This window comes from Anolis carolinensis, unplaced genomic scaffold, assembly GCF_035594765.1.
Source record: "Anolis carolinensis isolate JA03-04 unplaced genomic scaffold, rAnoCar3.1.pri scaffold_10, whole genome shotgun sequence".
NCBI lineage: Eukaryota > Metazoa > Chordata > Lepidosauria > Squamata > Dactyloidae > Anolis > Anolis carolinensis.
In genome coordinates, this window is record NW_026943821.1 from 9,050,723 (window position 1) to 9,069,419 (window position 18,697).

The 18,697-nt window shown below is 41.1% G+C and overlaps 1 protein-coding gene across 3 annotated transcripts in view; it reads left to right on the forward strand.

The window, feature by feature from the left end:
• Positions 1-18,072, forward strand: part of LOC100559672 (homeobox protein otx5) — a 53,285-nt gene extending 35,213 nt beyond the window's left edge. For all 3 annotated transcript variants that reach the window (XM_062962369.1, XM_003222856.3, XM_062962368.1), the window contains 2 exons: positions 8,183-8,334; positions 11,565-18,072. In XM_062962369.1, the coding sequence (XP_062818439.1) occupies positions 8,183-8,334; positions 11,565-12,188 (776 nt within the window). In that variant the 3' untranslated portion in view covers positions 12,189-18,072. The remainder of the gene's footprint in view (positions 1-8,182; positions 8,335-11,564) is intronic.
• Positions 18,073-18,697: the final 625 nt, after the last annotated feature.

Below are 18,697 nucleotides of genomic sequence, written 5' to 3' on the forward strand. Positions count from 1 at the left end.
AATCCAGCATATCTATCTTGTCTTTGTGTCAATAACAACAACAACAACAACAACAACAATTATAGTATGTGTTACAGTCCTCTCCAAAGTGTTCCAAGGTGACTATTCTCTGGGATAATCGAAGCATGAACAAGGAATTATATCTTGGTGTTGGCTTTAATTTGGCAATAAAAAATTATTAGCTTTTATCAATTATTTGTCAATGATCTCCCTAAGTGTGTATTTCAGGCATGGGCAAACTTCAGCCCTCCATGTGTTTTGGACTTATACTTGGAAGCCGGGGGTTTGAATTGATTTCTGTGTGTTGTTAAAGGCTTTCATGGCCGGAATCACTAGGTTTCTGTGAGTTTTCTGAGCTATATGGCTAATAATAATAATAACAACAACAACAACAACAACAACAACAACAACTTTATTTTTATACCCCACCCCATCTCCCCAGAGGGACTTGGAGCGGCTTACATGGGGCCATGCCCGACATAAAAATACAATAACAGCGATAAAACAGTAAAAACAATTTTACACATCAATAAGACATCAACATCAGTAAAACAGTCATTAAAAATATATACTGCATAAAATATTAAAAACGGGAGGCTAAAAACAGATCTGGGCCAAAGTGCAGAATGACATGTTCCAGAAGCATTCTCTCCTCTCATGGCTATGTTCCAGAAGCATTCTCTCCTGAAGTTTCACCCACATCTGTGGTAGGCATCCTCAGAGGTTGTGATGTCAGTTGGAAACTAGGCAAGTGGGGTCTGTATATTTGTGGAATGCTCAGGGTGGGAGAATGAAAACTTGTCAGGTAGGAAGCAGCCAGGCTTTGAAGCTGCAAGTCTACTTAATGCTAATCAAGGTGGCCAATTACAACATTCACACTTTCCTCCAACAGACAAGAGTTCTTTCTCCCATCCTGAACAGAGAATGTTTATTTTACTTAACTGATATTTGTCTTTACTGTTCTAATGTAGCACAAATCATACTACGTAATGTAAAATCATACTACGTATTTTTGACATTAATATTGAAATCTCAAATATATAAAGAAAATCTTTACAGATATAACTTCAGTAGAGTCTCACTTATCCAAGCTAAACGGACTGGCAGAACCTTGGATAAGCGAATATCTTGGATAATAAGGAGGGATTAAGGAAAAGCCTATTAAACATCAAATTAGGTTATGATTTAACAAATTAAGCACCAAAACATCATGTTATACAACAAATTTGACAGAAAAAGTTCAATACACAGTGATGTTATGTTGTAATTACTGTATTTACGAATTTAGCACCAAAATATCACGATATATTGAAAACATTGAATATAAAAATGCCTTGGATAATCCAGAAATTTAGATAAGCAAGTCTTGGATAAGTGAGACTCTACTATAGTTCAAATAGTGCTTTCTTCAGTCCAGAAGAAAACTGAGATTTTGGAAAGAGGGGGAAATACTGTTTAGAGGGGGGAAGGGGGGAAGAGGGATCACATCATGAATAAATTCATATAGGTAATTTAATTATGTTAAAAGGAATAATTTCACAAATCATGCTGAGGATGCAGCCAGGCTTTGAAGCTGCAAGGCTATTCAATGCTAATCAAACTGGGCAATTGCAACATTCACACTTACCTCCAACAGAAAAGTTCTTTCTCCCAGCCTGGACCTTCCACAGATATATAAACCTCATTTGCCTAGTTTCCAACAGACCTCACAATCTCTGAGGATGCCTGCCATAGACGTGGGTGAAGCGTCAGGAGAGAATGCTTCTGGAACATGGCCAGACAGCACAGAAAACTCACAGCAACCCAGTTCATTTTCTTCCATGGATGTAACCTTTTGTAGCTTTAAATCTGTACTATTGATTTCTGGGAGCCTTGGGTTAAACGCTGGGCTGCTGAACTTGCTGACCAAAATGTCAGCGGATTGAATCCGGGGAGCGGAGTGAGCTCCCTCTGTTAGCCCCCGCTTCTGCCAACCTAGCAGTTTGAAAACATGTAAATGTGAGTAGATAAATAGGTACCGCTCCAGCGGGAAGGTAGCAGCACTTCATGCCGTCATACTGGCCCCATGACCTTGGAGATGTCTATGGACAACGCCGGTTCTTCGGCTTAGAAATGGAGATGAGCACCAACCCCCAGAGTTGGTTATGACTGGACTTAATGTCAGGGGAAACCTTTACCTTTACCTTACCTGCATCTCGTGGTGCCAGAATGCAGTCTGTTCAGCGCCTTCCAAGTTGCCCAGTCTTCTGTGTGCTCAGGAGGGAGCTTCTCATTCGATATCAGCCATTGATTGAGGTTCCGGGTTTTAGCCTGCCACTTTTGGACTCTCGCTTGCTGAGGTGTTCCTGTGAGTATCTTTGTAGATCTAAGAAAACTATTTCCTGATTTAAGGCACTGGCTGAATAGAGGATGGGCCGGACATGTCACTGCCTTGGTGCTTTCATTGCTGGCTGCAGCTTCCCGGCAGATATTAGTTGGTGCTATACCAGCTAAACAGTATGTCAGGGGAAAACCTTTACCTTTACCTATTGATTTCTTTCGCTCTGAGATAGTGATTACATAGACCAGGGGTCCCCAAACTTTTAAAACTGGGGGCCAGTTCACGACCGTTGGAGGGCCGGACTATAGCTGTCCAGGTGGCCACCGAGCAATAATAATAATAATAATAATAATAATAATAATAATAATAATAATAATAATAATAATAATCCCAACCCCTTTCTGCCTTTGTGGACCAAAAGCACAAGCAAAGCACCTCTTACAGATGGCCTCCCAGCCTCAATATTATTATTATTATTATTATTATTATTATTATTATTATTATTATTATTAATAATAAATATGGTTGGAAGAGACCCCTTGGGCAATTTAGTCCAACCCCCTTCAGCCTTTGTGCCGTGGGGGCCAGATAAATTGCTTTGATGGGCTGCATGTGGCCCCTGGGCCGTAGTTTGGGGACCCCTGACATAGACTGACATCGCGACATCTTTCAATGATCCCCCTTGATAGTGTTGGGCTGCCGTTCCCATTGGTTTTATTGGTTTCTTGTCTTGTTTTTATTGTTCTATTCGGGCTTGGCCCCATGTAAGCTGCCCCGAGTCCCTTCGGGGAGATGGGGCATAAGAATAAAATTATTATTATTATTATTATTATTATTATTATTATTATTATTATTATTATTATTATCCCTCCTCATTGACTATACTGGTTCATGCTGCTGAGAGCTGTAGTCCAGCAAAGGGATGGCAAAACATTCCACACATTTTTTCAAAGGAGGCGAAAGAACAAAGTATATCCTATTTTAAAGTAGGTGTCATCGACCGGGAGGGAAATCAATTATTTCCAAGTCGGGAGATAACGAATGCGCTGTTTGCCGATGCCAAAGGTGCGAGATCTTGAAAGTGGCCCACAAAGGAGATTAACAGGGTGGGATATGGGTCTGACACTTCCCAATACACAAAGCACATGCCCAAAGGAGAGAATGTGCGGCTGGGGATGATGGGAACATTAGGACAAGATGCTAGACCAGGCATAGGCAAAGGTTAGCCCTCCGTCCAGGTGTTTTGGACTCTAACTACATGCTATAATGTAGGCATGGGCAAACTTGGGCAAATTCAGGTGTTTTGGACTCTAACTCCCACCATTCCTAACAGCCTCAGGCCCTTTCCTTTTCCCTCTCAGCCGCTTAAGCGGCTGAGGGGGAAAAGGAAGGGGCCTGAGGCTGTTAGGAATGGTGGGAGTTGGAGTCCAAACACCTGAACAGAAGGCCAAAATTTACCCACTAGAATGCTAAACCTCACCGATGCCTTGCACAATCACCACTTTGCAAATGTTGCAAATCCGTGATCCAAAACTTTTGAGAATCTAATGCTCCTGGTCCCAAGCATTTTGGATAAGGGGCATTCAGTCTAAAGAAACTCAGCGGAAATAGCCCCACGCTGTCCCTTCCAGTCCCATTATAGTTGGACAAGAGTCATGGGATATGTGACGGAAACTCCACGCCCTACTTTCCCAGCGGTAATCCTTCGGGTTCCTTTGGATGCCATCTCCATCGGTGTGTTGCGATCTGCCTTCAAGTCATTTCCAACTCTAGCAAGACTCTCTCACAGGGTTTTCCTGGCAAGATTCGGCCAAGTTTGAACTTGAGGCCGAGAGAGTGTGACTTGGCTGAGACCACCCAGTGGATTTCCATGCTTGGACAGAAAGTTAAATCTGTCAGAGTAATTCGCAGCGTAGCAGCAGTTGTATGTTGTCAATGGAGCACAGAACGAAGAGACGTCAGAGACGATGTTAAAAATATATACAAAGCTTTACTATACAAGACAAACAGACTTGCAGACGAACACAGGCTTGGCTTTCACTCTAGGCAGACACAACTCAGAACAGAGCAAGATCTCAACTGATGCAATCAGTAATGTACAAACACACTTGGGTCTTTTCACCATTCTTTTCAATGGACGTCACCATGGACGCAACCTTTTGTAGCTTCACATCTGTGCTATAGATTTTTTGGAGCCTCTGGTGGTGCATCGGGTTAAGCCGCTGAGCTGCTGAACTTGCTGACCGAAAGGTTGGCAGTTCGAATCCGGGGAGCAATGTGAGCACCCACTGTTAGCCCCAGCTTCTGCCAACCTAGCAGTTCGAAAACATGCAAATGTAAGTAGAACAATAGGTACTGCTCCGGCAGGAATGTAATGGCATTTCATGCTTTCATGCTGGCCATATGACCTCAGAGGTGTCTACGGACAACGGCGGCTCTTTGGCTTAGAAAAGGAGATGAGCACCAACCCCCAGAGTTGGACACGACTAGACTTAATGTCAGGGGAAAACCTTTACCTTTACCTATAAAAATCCCAAGCATGTGCAAGGTCACTGTGATAACTCACCATTACACAATCGTGTTAGATGCATAATGTCCCTTGAATGTTTGAACTGGCAGATAAACCCTTGAAGCTGAGTTGTCTCACATCTCAATGGATTCAATCAAATTCCTTGATTTAATTTCCTTGCCCATTTGAAGTTCATTTGTCAGATGATGATCAAAATTTGGAAATGTTTCCTCTTAGGACTCCTTCTGTCTAATGTTGCCCAGCCAGCTTGGCCAGTAGCCATTAAACCTCAATTCTAGATGATGATGATGATGATGATGATGATGGTCATCATCATCATCATCATCATCATCTACACTGCCATATAATGCAGTTTCGTAATGTAGTTCAATGCTATTTAATTGCTGTGTAGATGGGGGTCTAAGTTACAGAACAATATTAAGATATATGTCTCAAACTGACGTTGCCTAAACTGGGAATCAAAGGTATGTGCGATCAAAATCTAAACACAGATTTGTTCAGAAGGAGGGTCCGTCTGCACTGTTGAATTAATGCAGTTCGGTACCACGTCAATGGCTGTGGCTTTATATTATGGAAACCTGGGAGGTGCAGTTTTGTGAGACACCAGAGACAAGGCAAAAGGTCTCGTAATACTACAACTCCCAGGATTTCATAACATTGAGACATAGCAGTTCAAGTGGTGTGAGACTGGATGAATTCTACACCCTTTGGGAGATAAAGTGAGATATTATTATTATTATTATTATTATTATTATTATTATTAATATAATACATCACACAGTCATAAACACTTGGGAAGTGTTCGACTTGTGATTTTGTGATACGGAATCCAGCATATATATCTCATTTCCTGTGTCATACTATTATTATTATTATTATTATTATTATTATTATTATTATTATTATTATTATTATTTTATTGTATGGCACAGCAAACAAGATAGATATGCTGGATTTTGTTTCACAAAATCACAAGTCGAACACTTCCCAAGTGTCTAGGACTGTGTGATGTATTTTCGGATGATGCGTGCAGATCCCAGCAGGGTGGCCTTTGCAGTTGGCAGATCGTAATTTTGTCAATGTCTATTGTTTCCAAATGCCGGCTGAGATCTTTTGGCACGGCACCCAGTGTGCCAATCACCACTGGGACCACCTGCACTGGTTTCTGCCAGATTCTTTGAAGTTCAATCTTGAGGTCCTGATAGCGGCTGAGTTTTTCCTGTTGTTTTTCGTCAATGCAACTGTCGCCTGGGATGGCAACTTCAATGATCCAAACCTTTTTCTTTTCCACAACTGTGATGTCTGGTTTTTTATTATTATTATTATTATTATTATTATTATTATTATTATTATTATTATTATTATTATTATTTGAAACACAAGATGAGTCCACAGCAGACACTCTGCTGGCTGTTGTTTAGGATCATACGTTGGACACTTCCCAAGTGTCGAGGACTGTGTGATGATGATAATGATGATGATGATTACAGTATTATTGAGTTTTGGAGCACAACACTCCTGATCTCACAATTGTGGGAAAAAAAACATGTTGCAATCCCAGGTGACAGCAGGATTGATGAAAAACAACTGGAAAAGCTGACACGATATGAGGATTTAAAGATCAAACTGCAAAGAATGGTGGTCCCAGTGGTGATTGTGCTTTAAACACTGGGTGCAGTGCTTAAAGACTTAGGTCATCACTTGACAACAAACAGTGCTGACAAAATTACCATCCGTCAGCCGCAAAAGGCTACCCTACTCAGATCTGCACACATTATTCGCCGATACATCACATAGACCCAGACACTTGGGAAGTGTCCGACGCATGATCCAATACAAAAGCCAGCATAGTGATCTTGTTTGCTGTGTACCAATCTTGTTGCGTATCAAATAATAATACAGTAGAGTCTCAGATATCCAACATAAACGGGCCAGCAGAACTTTGGATAAGTGAAAATGTTGGATAATAGGGAGGGACTAAGGAAAAGCCTATTAAATGTCAAATTACATTATGATTTCACAAATTAAACACCAAAATATCATGTTTTACAACAAATTGACAGAAAAAGCAGTTTAATATATAGTAACGTTATGCAGTAATTACTGTGTTTACTAATTTAGCACCAAAACATCGCAATGTATTGAAAACATTGACTACAAAAACATTGGCTACTAAAAGCCAGACTGCGTTGGATAATCCAGAATTTTGGATAAGAGAATGTTGGATAAGTGAGACTCTACTGCAGGGGTCCTCAAACTTTTTAAGTGGAGGACCGGTTCATGGTCCCTCAAGCTGTGGAGGGGCCAAATTATCATTTGAAAAAAAATACGAACAAATTCCTATGCACACTGCATATGTCTTGTTTGTAGTGCAAAAAAACAAACAAACCCCAACAACAACTATTTATTTATTTACTACATTTATATCCCACCCTCTCTCACCCCAAAGGGGACTGAGAGCGGCTTACAAGTTGCATGTACATACAATATATAATATTATTGGCATAGCAGAATATTAGCATTATATATTACTATATTGTCCTATACCACTATACTGTAATAGTATTAGTAATATTACATTTAATATATAATAGGTAAAGGTAAAGGTTTCCCCTGACGTTAGGTCCAGTCATGTCTGACTCTGGGGGTTGGTGCTCATCTCCATTTCTAAGCCGAAGAGCCGGCGTTGTCCGTAGACACCTCCAAGGTCATGTGGCCACTGCATGGAGAGCCGTTACCTTCCCGCCGGAGTGGTACCTCTTGATCTACTCACATTGGCATGTTTTTGAACTGCTAGGTTGGATATTATTATATTGTATAATTATTGGTATTATATTGTATTACATTATAATATTAGTATCAATATTATATGTATACACAATATATTCAATTATTACCATAGCACCGTATTAGTAAATGAAAGAACAATACAATATTTAAAAATAAAAACAATTTTAACCAACATAAACCTATCAGGATTTCAATGGGAAGTCTGGGCCTGCTTCTGGCCAATGAGATAGTCAAGTTAAGTAGGATTGTTGGTATTGTGTGCCTTCAAGTCATTTCAGACTTTGGGTGAGGTGAAGTCTAAAACTAAGAGCGGGGGCCAGGTAAATTATCTTGGAGGGCCGCATCCGGCGCCTGGGCCTTAGTTTGGGGACCCCTGCTCTACTGTAACTGGTAATCTTCTAGGTTCAGCAAAGTCTCTTTTACTTATATTACTTTGTAAGTAAAAATACTACGTTGATAGTGATAATCAGCATTGCTTTTTCAGTCATGTAAATGACTGAAACCCAGTACTGATGGGGTTTTGCAATGTCTTTCTCCTGCAGCCACCCCACGGAAACAGAGGCGTGAGCGCACGACCTTCACGCGAGCACAGTTGGATATATTGGAGGCCCTCTTTGCTAAGACCCGCTATCCGGACATTTTCATGCGCGAAGAAGTGGCGTTGAAGATCAACTTGCCTGAATCTAGAGTACAGGTAAGGCTGCATGCCCGTCTTTTATGGGATGAATGAATGGAAGACAGACACCAAAGCATAGATAGGTGGCAACAGTGTGGATGGATGGGTGAAGTGTCTGTAAGTAGGGCAGTGAGACCAATATATTTATATTTATTATTATTATTATTATTTTCCCTATAAGCAGTGGTTACCGAACTTTCATTCTCCAGATGTTTTGAACTCCAGTTCCTAGATGTCATGCCTTTTGGCTGAGCTGGTTAAGGTTTCTGGGAGTTAGTAATCTATATATATAAAAGAGTGATGGCATCAGGGCAGCGGACAAAACAACAAAACTACAGCCCCCCCAACCTCGAAATTTGACAACACAGCCCATCATCCATGGCTCTAGGTTGATACGACAAAAAGAAAAGAAAAATAAAGTCCTAATTAGAGGGAGAGGAATAATTTTTTTTATCCAATTGCTGCCAGTTACAAGGCTAAGTTCCGCCCACTTGGTCTTCTAGCAACCTACTCAGCCCAGGGGACAGGCACAGTTAGGCCTTACTTAGGTTTCTTCCACTCCTGACAGATGGCCATTCAGCCTCTACATAATAATGATGATTATGAAGAAGAAGATGATGATGATGATGATGATGATGATGATGATGATGATGATAATAATAATAGAAGCATAGAATCCAAGAGTTTGGAGAGACCCTTAAGGGCCATCCAGCCCAACCCTTTCTACTATGCAGCAGGACACAATCCAAGCATTCACAACACATGGACAATGTATAAATACTATACAATACTACACAGGGACATAGACCCCCTCTATCCTCACCACTTTCACAGTACACAAACAACCAAATGCATACTAAACATAAAGACAACTGTACAACAGACATTCAATACCACCACTACCTCAACAACTTCTCACCAACACCACCAGACAACGCCACAGCAACGCGTGGCCGGGAACAGCTAGTGATAATAATAATAGTGTTGTCAAAGGCTTTCATGTCCAGAATCACTGGGTTACTGTGAGTTTTCTGGGTTGTATAGCCATGTTCCAGAAGCATTCTCTCCTGATGTTTTTCCCATATCCTCTGAGAATGCCTGCCATATATGTGGGTGAAACACCAGGAGCGAATGCTCCTGGAACATGACCAGTACAGCCTGGAAAACTCACAACAACCCTTATGTTTTATCTGCCTCTTTTTATGGTTTGGGGCAGGGCACAACAAAGTAAAAATACACCATAATACATCTAAAACATCTGGAAGAACACAGTTTTGGGAACCATTCCCTATGAGTGCATCTACACTGTACAATGGATGTAGTTTGGCGCCACTTGAACTGTTATGGATCAATGCTATGAAATCCTGGGAAATGCAGTTTTACGTGGTCTTTCGTTTTCTTTGTCAAAGATTGTCAGGGCCTCGTCCATGATTCCATTCCATTGAGCCATGCCCATTAAAGTGATGCCAAACTGCATTAATTCTACTGTGTAGATGCATCCTGAGGAGTTTGTGTAATGCTGAGACATTTACGTTTTGGATGCAAAATTATTATTGGGGTAACAACAATGAGAAAACAAGCATTTCTTTTCCAAAAAGGAGCTTTTCTATTCGTAAACTGATACCATCAACGTGCCTGAATGAATCTGGATAATTCATTCACAAGAAGGTTGAGTTCAGTTTGATTGGTTGGTTGAGCAGCGTGTTATTATTATTTTTTCAGTCTCATGATTGTGCAACTGTATGCGTGTGTGTGTTTGTTGCACATGTGCACACTGTCCCCTAGTGGTTAAAATCACGACTCCTATTGCATTCTATGGCTTGTAGTCCTATTATCACATCCTTTGGCCCCATCGACTCTGCCGTACAATTGAGTTTTGAACTGCAGATAGATGTGGTTTCAGGTAGCCTGAGAGTTACTATTAAAAATAGGCCTGGCTAATACTATATCATATCATTAACCCAGGATTGACTTGATGTTAATATTGAAATGCAGTAATGAAAAGGAATTAAAGGCAAATTTATATTAATGTAACCCAGCTTTATTATAAACCTACATTTCTGCTAAAAGTAGGTGTTATTTTAATATTTATTTAAATAATTATATCTTTGTTTTTTTGTCAGCTGCTTGAGAATTCTGGTTGATGGAGCAGCCTTATTATTTCTACAGTTATTACTGTTACTATTATTATTGGAGCATTTACATTCTTCTTCTTCTTCTTCTTCTTCTTCTTCTTCTTCTTCTTCTTATTATTATTATTATTATTGTCATCATTGGAGCATCTACATTATTACTATTGTTAGAGCTTTATTATTATTATATTTTTATTATTATAGCACCTACATTATTATTATTATGGAACATCTATATTTATGATTATTGAAGTATTTACATTATTATGGATCATCTATATTATTATTATCATTGTCATCATTGGAGCGTCTACATTATTATTATGGAGCATCTATATTCTTATTATTATTATCATCAACAACATTGGAGCGTCTACATTATTATTATTATTATTATTATTATTATTATTATTAAACATCTACATCATCATCATCATTGGAGCATCTCCATTATTATTATCATCATCACTGGAGTATCTACATTATTATTATTATTACATCATCATTATTATTAGAGTATTATTATTACTACTACGTACTACTACTACCGGTCCAACTTACCTATCCAAATGTATCTCCTCCTACGAGCCTGTGAGAACTTTAAGATCATCTGGAGAGGCCCTGCTCTCGGTCCCACCTGCCTCACAAGCGTGGCTGGTGGGGATGAGAGACAGGGCCTTCTCAGTGGTGGCTCCTCGGCTGTGGAACTCCCCAGTGATATCCTGAGTTTTAGGAAAAAGGTGAAGACCTGGCTTTGTGAGCAAGCGTTTAATGAATGAACTATGTTGGCTTTGACACGGTCCGGATTAAGGTTTACGTGCAAGGTTTTTGTGGACGAATGGTTTAAGTATTTTTATTGTATTGGTTTAAATGTATTTATTGTATTATGCTAAGTTGATTGTTTTAATTGCTTATGTTTTATCTTTTGTATTATATACCGGCATTGAATTTTGCCTGATTGTGAGCCGCCCTGAGTCCCTTTGGGTGAGAAGGGCGGCTTAGAAATGATGGAAATAAATAAACAATAAATAAATACTACTACTACTACTACTACTACTACTACTACAACTCCATCCATAACTGTCACCTGCATTTGTCCCTCCTTCCTCCTCGCAGGTGTGGTTCAAGAACCGCCGGGCCAAATGCCGCCAGCAACAGCAACAGAGTAGTGGGCAGGCCAAGGCGCGTCCGACAAAGAAGAAAACCTCTCCGGCCCGGGAGACCAGCTCCGAGACCAGCACCAACGGTCAGTACAGCCCTCCGCAGACCGGCACTTCGGTGACGCCCGTCTCGAGCGCCAGCGCCACCGTCTCCATCTGGAGCCCGGCCTCCATCTCCCCGATCCCCGACCCACTCTCCTCCTCCACCACCCCTTGCATGCAGCGCTCCACCGCCTACCCCATGACCTACACCCAGGCCCCCGGCTACACTCAGACCTACGCCGGCTCCACCTCCTACTTCAGCGGCCTTGACTGCAGCTCCTACCTGTCCCCCATGCACCCGCAGCTGTCGGCACCCGGAGCCGCCCTGAGCCCCATTGCCACCCCCACCATGGGCAGCCACCTGAGCCAGTCCCCGGCCTCTCTCTCCAGCCAGGGCTACGGGGCGGCCGGGCTGGGCTTCAGCTCGGTGGATTGCTTGGACTACAAGGACCAAGCAGCATCGTGGAAGCTCAACTTCAACGCCACCGACTGCTTGGATTACAAAGATCAAAGCTCTTGGAAGTTCCAGGTCTTGTGAAAAGGTGGTCGGCATCACGTCCTTTTTTGTTTTTTTCAAAGAAGCTTCTCCTCCCTTTTGCATTTTAGCAGCTTGGGACAGTCTCCTCTGTCCACGCTTGGCACGAGACCCATCGCTTTTTCTCCGCTCCTATTCTTGGTTTTTCCAGACGCTCTCCTTCCCGTCTCTCACCCTTGTCCAATCCTTCCTCGACCGGCATGTAAAGACTTTGGCACCGCTTTTTCTTTGTTCTCCTGCGCTGTTTCCGGAGGTCCTCGTCCATCCCCAGGAAAGAGGAGGTGGATCCGCGCAGAACTTAGGAACTCGCAATACAGCCTTAGCGCCATCTGCTCTGGCCTTGGACACGCTGCTCCCGTAGACGCTTGGCCTGGACTCAGTGACTAGGGTGGCATTGAAAACATTGGACTGAGAGAACCAAGGACCTGGATGGGGATGAATGGGACTTGACTGATGATGGACGTTGGCGTTTTCATGTTGGAGATGGCAAGTTGTACAGCTGGACAAAGAGAAGTTTGCAAGAGAGCCGGGGTTGCAGAAATCACGTTGTCATCCCTCTCTCCGAAATCATATTTACCAAACAAACCTGGGAAAGAAGAAGCGACAGATGGGTTCCATTCTCGAGGTGGCTGGGCCCTTATCTCTTCCAAATGCGGACTTGCCGTCGCAAGAGGAGTCAATACGGAGCAACAAGCAATGGGCCATCGACTACGGCAGTGGTTCTCAGCACCTCAGATGTCTCTTTTCCCCATCAACGTCAGACCAGGATAGTGTTAAGGGCATCTTGTCGGCACGAGGCTGAAACTCGCTTTTTCCTCCTGTTTCTGCAGATGTGAAAAACTAACGCTGCTGTGTAAGAAAATAGGAAGCAAACCACAGCTCAAGCTAGCTCAATATTATCTCTTCTGATTAGTTTTCCTTCCATGTGTTAAGACAAGAAGGTTTTATAGGTCGTATCTGGACACGTCAAAGAGATATTCTGCACTATTTCCCAGTTACTGCCCTTCCCCAATGAAAAGAAAGAAAACTGCCTTATGCAGAGTCAAATGATCAGTCTCATAGGATCCCAAGGTTCTGAATTTTAAACAAGACTAGGAACATAGGAAAGAGGGTTATAGTGACTCTATTTCCTTCGGGTAACTTCATCTCACCTTGGATACCCTGCCTGGCAGTGTTGCAGACCAGAGGGATTTTCCTATTTGTATTGAGAGATATTGGGAGCTGGTTTTCTGCACTGGAAGAGAGGAAACAACCCTTAGACCAGAGCTTTCCAAACATTTCACGTTGGGGACCACACTTTTAAAGCATGCATCGTTTTGCGATGCAGTAATTCAGTCCAAATGCTTGAACCAAATGCTTATGAGAGATATAAACACATATATCCATTTAAATAACAAAACGTATGGAGACGCAATGTATGGATATGCATATATATATATATAGCATATTTCACATAGACTCAGAGGTGTCCTGCTATGTTCGCATGACACACCTACAAACTGTAGCCGACATGCTATAATGTAGGCATGGGCAAACTTGGGCAAATTCAGGTGTTTTGGACTCCAACTCCCACCATTCCTAACAGCCTCAGGCCCTTTCCTTTTCCCTCTCAGCCGCTTAAGCGGCTGAGGGGGAAAAGGAAGGGGCCTGAGGCTGTTAGGAATGGTGGGAGTTGGAGTCCAAAACCCTTGGAGGCCAACATTTGCCCATGCCTACATTATAGCATGTTGGCTACAGTTTGGAAAGCTCTGCCTTAGACTGAGTCTTGTTTCATCTCCTGCTTTCTGACATTTCAGACAGAATTCCTTTTCAGCCCAATCTGGAAATCCATGGTCATCTCCCATCAGAACCGGCCCTAGGTAATTTTCAAGTGTAGGCGAACAGAATTTTGGCGCCCCCCCCCCCCCATACCAATCACTGAAAAATAAAAGTGTTGGATAAGCGAAAACGTTGGATAATAAGGAGGGATTAAGGAAAAGCCTATTAAACATCAAATTACATTAAGATGTTACAAATTAAGCACCAAAACATCATGTTTTACAAGAAATCAACAGAAAAAGCAGTTTTGACCGTCTCCCATTCAAGGACCTCCTTAGCTTCCAAAATGAGAGGAAATATAAGTGTGTTCAGGGCACCATATGAGCTATAGCTTTGTGCTTGGAGATGGGAAGCGTACCATGGAATCCCAAATATGTTTTCCTGCTCTTTCCTTATTTCATCTTAATCAGCGTAGCTATAAGGATCAGTATTAGCATTAGAAGATATCAGAGTGCTTGGAGCGAAAGCCCAGTTGGTCTTACATTTAGTTTTATGGGTGGTGAAAATGGGGATAGATGGAGCCGAACTATATCAAAGTATATAGTCAAGATAGCCAAATTTCTTAATAATAAGAAAGACAACACAAGCCAGAAGAGACTGCATCAGCTTCCTTTTGCTTGATCCCATTGGAAAGGCAAGATTGTCCTACTAAGTTGGATGCAAATTACTTTTGCACTTTGAACTAAGTTTGCAGCAGTTGAAACAAGCTTGGGGGAAAGGAAAAGAAAGTGAGGAACTGAAGTCTCTCCATGGGTCCTGATAATGGCTGATACATTTTTTGAATGACACAAATGGTATACTTTGTCATTGGTCCCAATCAGAAGTGCTCTTTGGGAAGTTTAATTTTTCCCAGTAGTATACAAATCACAAAGCGCAGTCATCACTGGAGATATTGTAAGTACCGGTTTGGGGAAAGTTGTCCTTCAAAGCATAGAATATCTTTGCTATCTGTGCAATTAAATCTTGCCAATTTTTTTTGCTTTGGTTCAGAAGATGTAAAATCTTCTTTTAAAAATACAGGTCCATATACCTCTAAAATTGCATTGAAATGCCCTTTTAAAATAAAGTGAAAAATACGATTTTTTGGGACCATAAGAAATGACAATCTTCCCTCTGTAATGGGCATGGGCAAACTACGACCCTCCTGGTGTTATGAACTACACGTCCCACAATACTGGCTGTTAGGAATTGTGGGAGTTGAAGTCCAAAACACCTGGAGGGCCGAAGTTTGCCTATGCCTGCTCTATAGTCTTGTTGCTTTTGGAAAGGAACTGTTAAGTCCTTGTTTGTAAAGGAAAGTAACTTGTTTGCAGGTAGTGTTGTGTTTTTCTACTCAGAAATACTTACTCAAAGACATAAAAGAGGTTTCAGCTAGCAAAGTTACTCAAGTATATGATCAGAAGTAAACCAATAAAATGTTGTAGTTAGCTGCCGTTACAGTTTCTAAAAACATCCCTTTTACAAAATGTAACAACTATAGCTACAGTTAGTTTTAAATATCTGAATGTAGCAGCATAAGCCAGAACTTGAAGCATGTGGTATTCCTCCATAATAATAATCATAATAATAATAATAATAATAATAATCATCATCATCATCATCATCATCATCTATATATATAAAAGGGTAATGACATTTCGGCCTAGGACAAAACAACAAAACTACACATCCCAGAAACACTAAACTTGGCAGCACAACCCCTCATCCATGCCTCTACGTTCATACAACAAAAAGAAAAGAAAAATAAAGTCCTAATTAGAGGGAGAAGAATAATTGTTTTTATCCAATTGCTGCCAGTTAGAAGGCTAAGCTCTGCCCACTTGGTCTCCTAGCAACCCACTTACCCTGGGGACTGGCAGAGTTAGGCCTCACTTAGGCCTCTTCCACACTGCCTATAAAATACAGATTATCTGATTTTAACTGGATTATATGGCAGTGCAGACTCAAGGCCCTTCCACACAGCTATATAACCCATTTATAATGGACTTAATGTCAGGGGAAAAGCTTTACCCTTTACCTTAACTACCACCAATTCCTCAATACTTTATTTCCCATACCACCATACTTCACCACAGCAACGCGTGGCCGGGCACAGCTAGTAATAATAATATAATAAACTTTATTTGTATCTCGCCCCCACTCCCAAAAGGGACTCAGGGTGGCTTACAACAAAAATACTATATACATAGTAATAATGGCAACCAAAACAACACAAAACAACAAATCCCTATAACTATAAAAGTAACTAAAGTGTCACAGTCACCTCCTAAAAAGAGTGAACGCATCCATTAATGCATAATGTGACTTAGGTATACCCTAATTATGGGTAAAAAGGAACTATAATCACACAATCATAAGAGTTGGAAGAGACCCCAAGGGCCCTTCAGTCAAACTGCATTCCGCCATGCAGGAAGGCACAATCAAACCCCTCTCAATAGATGGCCACCCAGCCTCTGCTACTTGCAACTGACTTCTTGCCTGTAAACCAGGATTCCAAACCTGGTTATACCTAGAGATCTCTATATTGCTCTAGAGTAGAGATTAAAGCCATCCCTCCATATCTGTTAACTTGAGATCACATCTCTCAAGGCGTTTCTAGGCTTTCTAGCATGAAATGGAAAATAGCTATAGAATCGCACTGGAGGACTTAGAGAATCCTAATGTTTTAAATCAAATCCCTGAACCATCAAATCCGCAAAACATCAAAACTGAAAATGTGGAGTCAAAACTATGTATCTAAAGATTGGAGAAAGTTGAAATAAAGTGGGAGGAAATTCCACTGTTGAAAAGAATTGATACACACAGTTCTGATGATTCTCTCTTCTTAACCTGGGATGGTCAACTTTGTGGCCATTAGGGGTAACTTTAATAGAAAAAGAGGTTAATTTCTACATAGTGAAAAGCTTCATTGTGTAAATGAAAGGTTTCATACCCATTTCAAGGGTGTGTTTTACATTGTAAAGTTAATGCAGTTCGACACCACTTTCACCGCCATGGCTCAGTGCCATTGAATCCTGGGAGTTGTAGTTTGACAAGATCTATAACCTCCAGGTCAGGACATTCTTTGGTATTTTCCTTTGGTTTTTGGATTCGGGCAAAACCTGAAGTGGAAATTGATATGTATTTTTTCTAACAAATAACCCTGTTCATTAGTTTGCTGTGAGCTTTCTGGGCTGTATGGCCATGTTCCAGAAGCATTCTCTCCTTATGTTTCACCCTCATCTATGGCAGGCATCCTCAGGTGGTGAGGCAGGAAGCAGCCACGCTTTGAAGCTGCAAGACCATTTATTGCTAATCAACTGCAACATTCACACTTGCCTCAAGAAGACGAGAATGCTTTCTCCCACCTTGGACATTATTCCACAGATATATAAACCCCACTTGCCTAGTTTCCAACATCTCACAACCTCTGAGGATGCCTGCCAGAGATGTGGGCAAACGTCAGGAGAGAATGCTTCTGGGACATGGCTGGAAAACTCACAGCAACCCAGTGATTCTGGCCACGAAAGCCTTCAAAAACCCTATTTATTTTGAACTGTACCAATATTTTGCTGTTCAATTTTATATTGTGTTCAAAACAAAATTGGATGAATTCTTCTAGAAGTGAGGCATATGAATGGGGGCAAAGCCTCATCTTTTCTGGTTATGTTTCCAATTTCAACATGGATTTTATATTTAAAAGCCTTTGAAAACATCAAACAGGGTTTGGTAAATATTTGTAAGATAATGATGATGCCTCCCTCTTGCTCGAATACTTTAAAGAACTGAGCTTTCTAAAAAATTTTTTTTAAAGAGATCTATTTTGTAAATGTTGTTAGAACTTTCCTTTTTAGCCTAGTTTTCTTAGTCGTTAACAAAACACTGGAAAAGAAACAACTGTCTTTTTGCTGTAGATGAGAAGCATTTCCATGCAAGTTAATATATATTTCTTTCTCTGATGGTTCTCTCTTATTTATTATTGTTTTAGTCTGTGATAAGCAATTTTCTGTACAGTCACAAAAAAATTGTTGGTGGTTTAAAAAAAAGAGAAAAATATTAAAATGTAAAAAAAAACACCTAGGTAAAAAAAGGAACGGTCTCTTTGTCTGTGTGTGTTTGTGGTCGATTTTCGGGTGTTCGTTAAGGCAATTGATTTTGCAAAACGAGGGTAATTATGTGAGGAGGCTGGTAATAAATGGGTCACCATATAGGAAAGAGTATTAGATTAGAGCAGTTGAACTTTGGATGTCTCATGAGGCCACACGACTCATTGGAAAAGATGGTAATGCTTGGCAAATTGGAAGAAAAGAGCGAGGCTGAAGCATTCTTGGAACGGGTCAATCAAAAAAGCCACGTCCCAAACATTTACATTTAAAATATTCCTTTCTGGGCAGAATTCTAGAATAAAATTGAATGGGTTGCTGTGAGTTTTCCGGGCTGTATGGCCATGCTCCAGAAGCATTCTCTCCTGACATTTCATCCACATCTATGGCAGGCATCCTTAGAGGTTGTGAGGTCTGTTGGAAACTAGGCAAGTGGGGTTTGTATATCTCTGGAATAATGTCCAGGGTGGGAGAAAGAACTCTTGTCTGTTTGAGGCAAGTGTGAATGTCGCAATTGGCTACCACCTTGATTAGCATTGAATAGCCTCACAGCTTCAAAGTCTGCCTACTTCCTGCCTGGGGGAAGCACACTTGCCTCAAGCAGACAAGTTC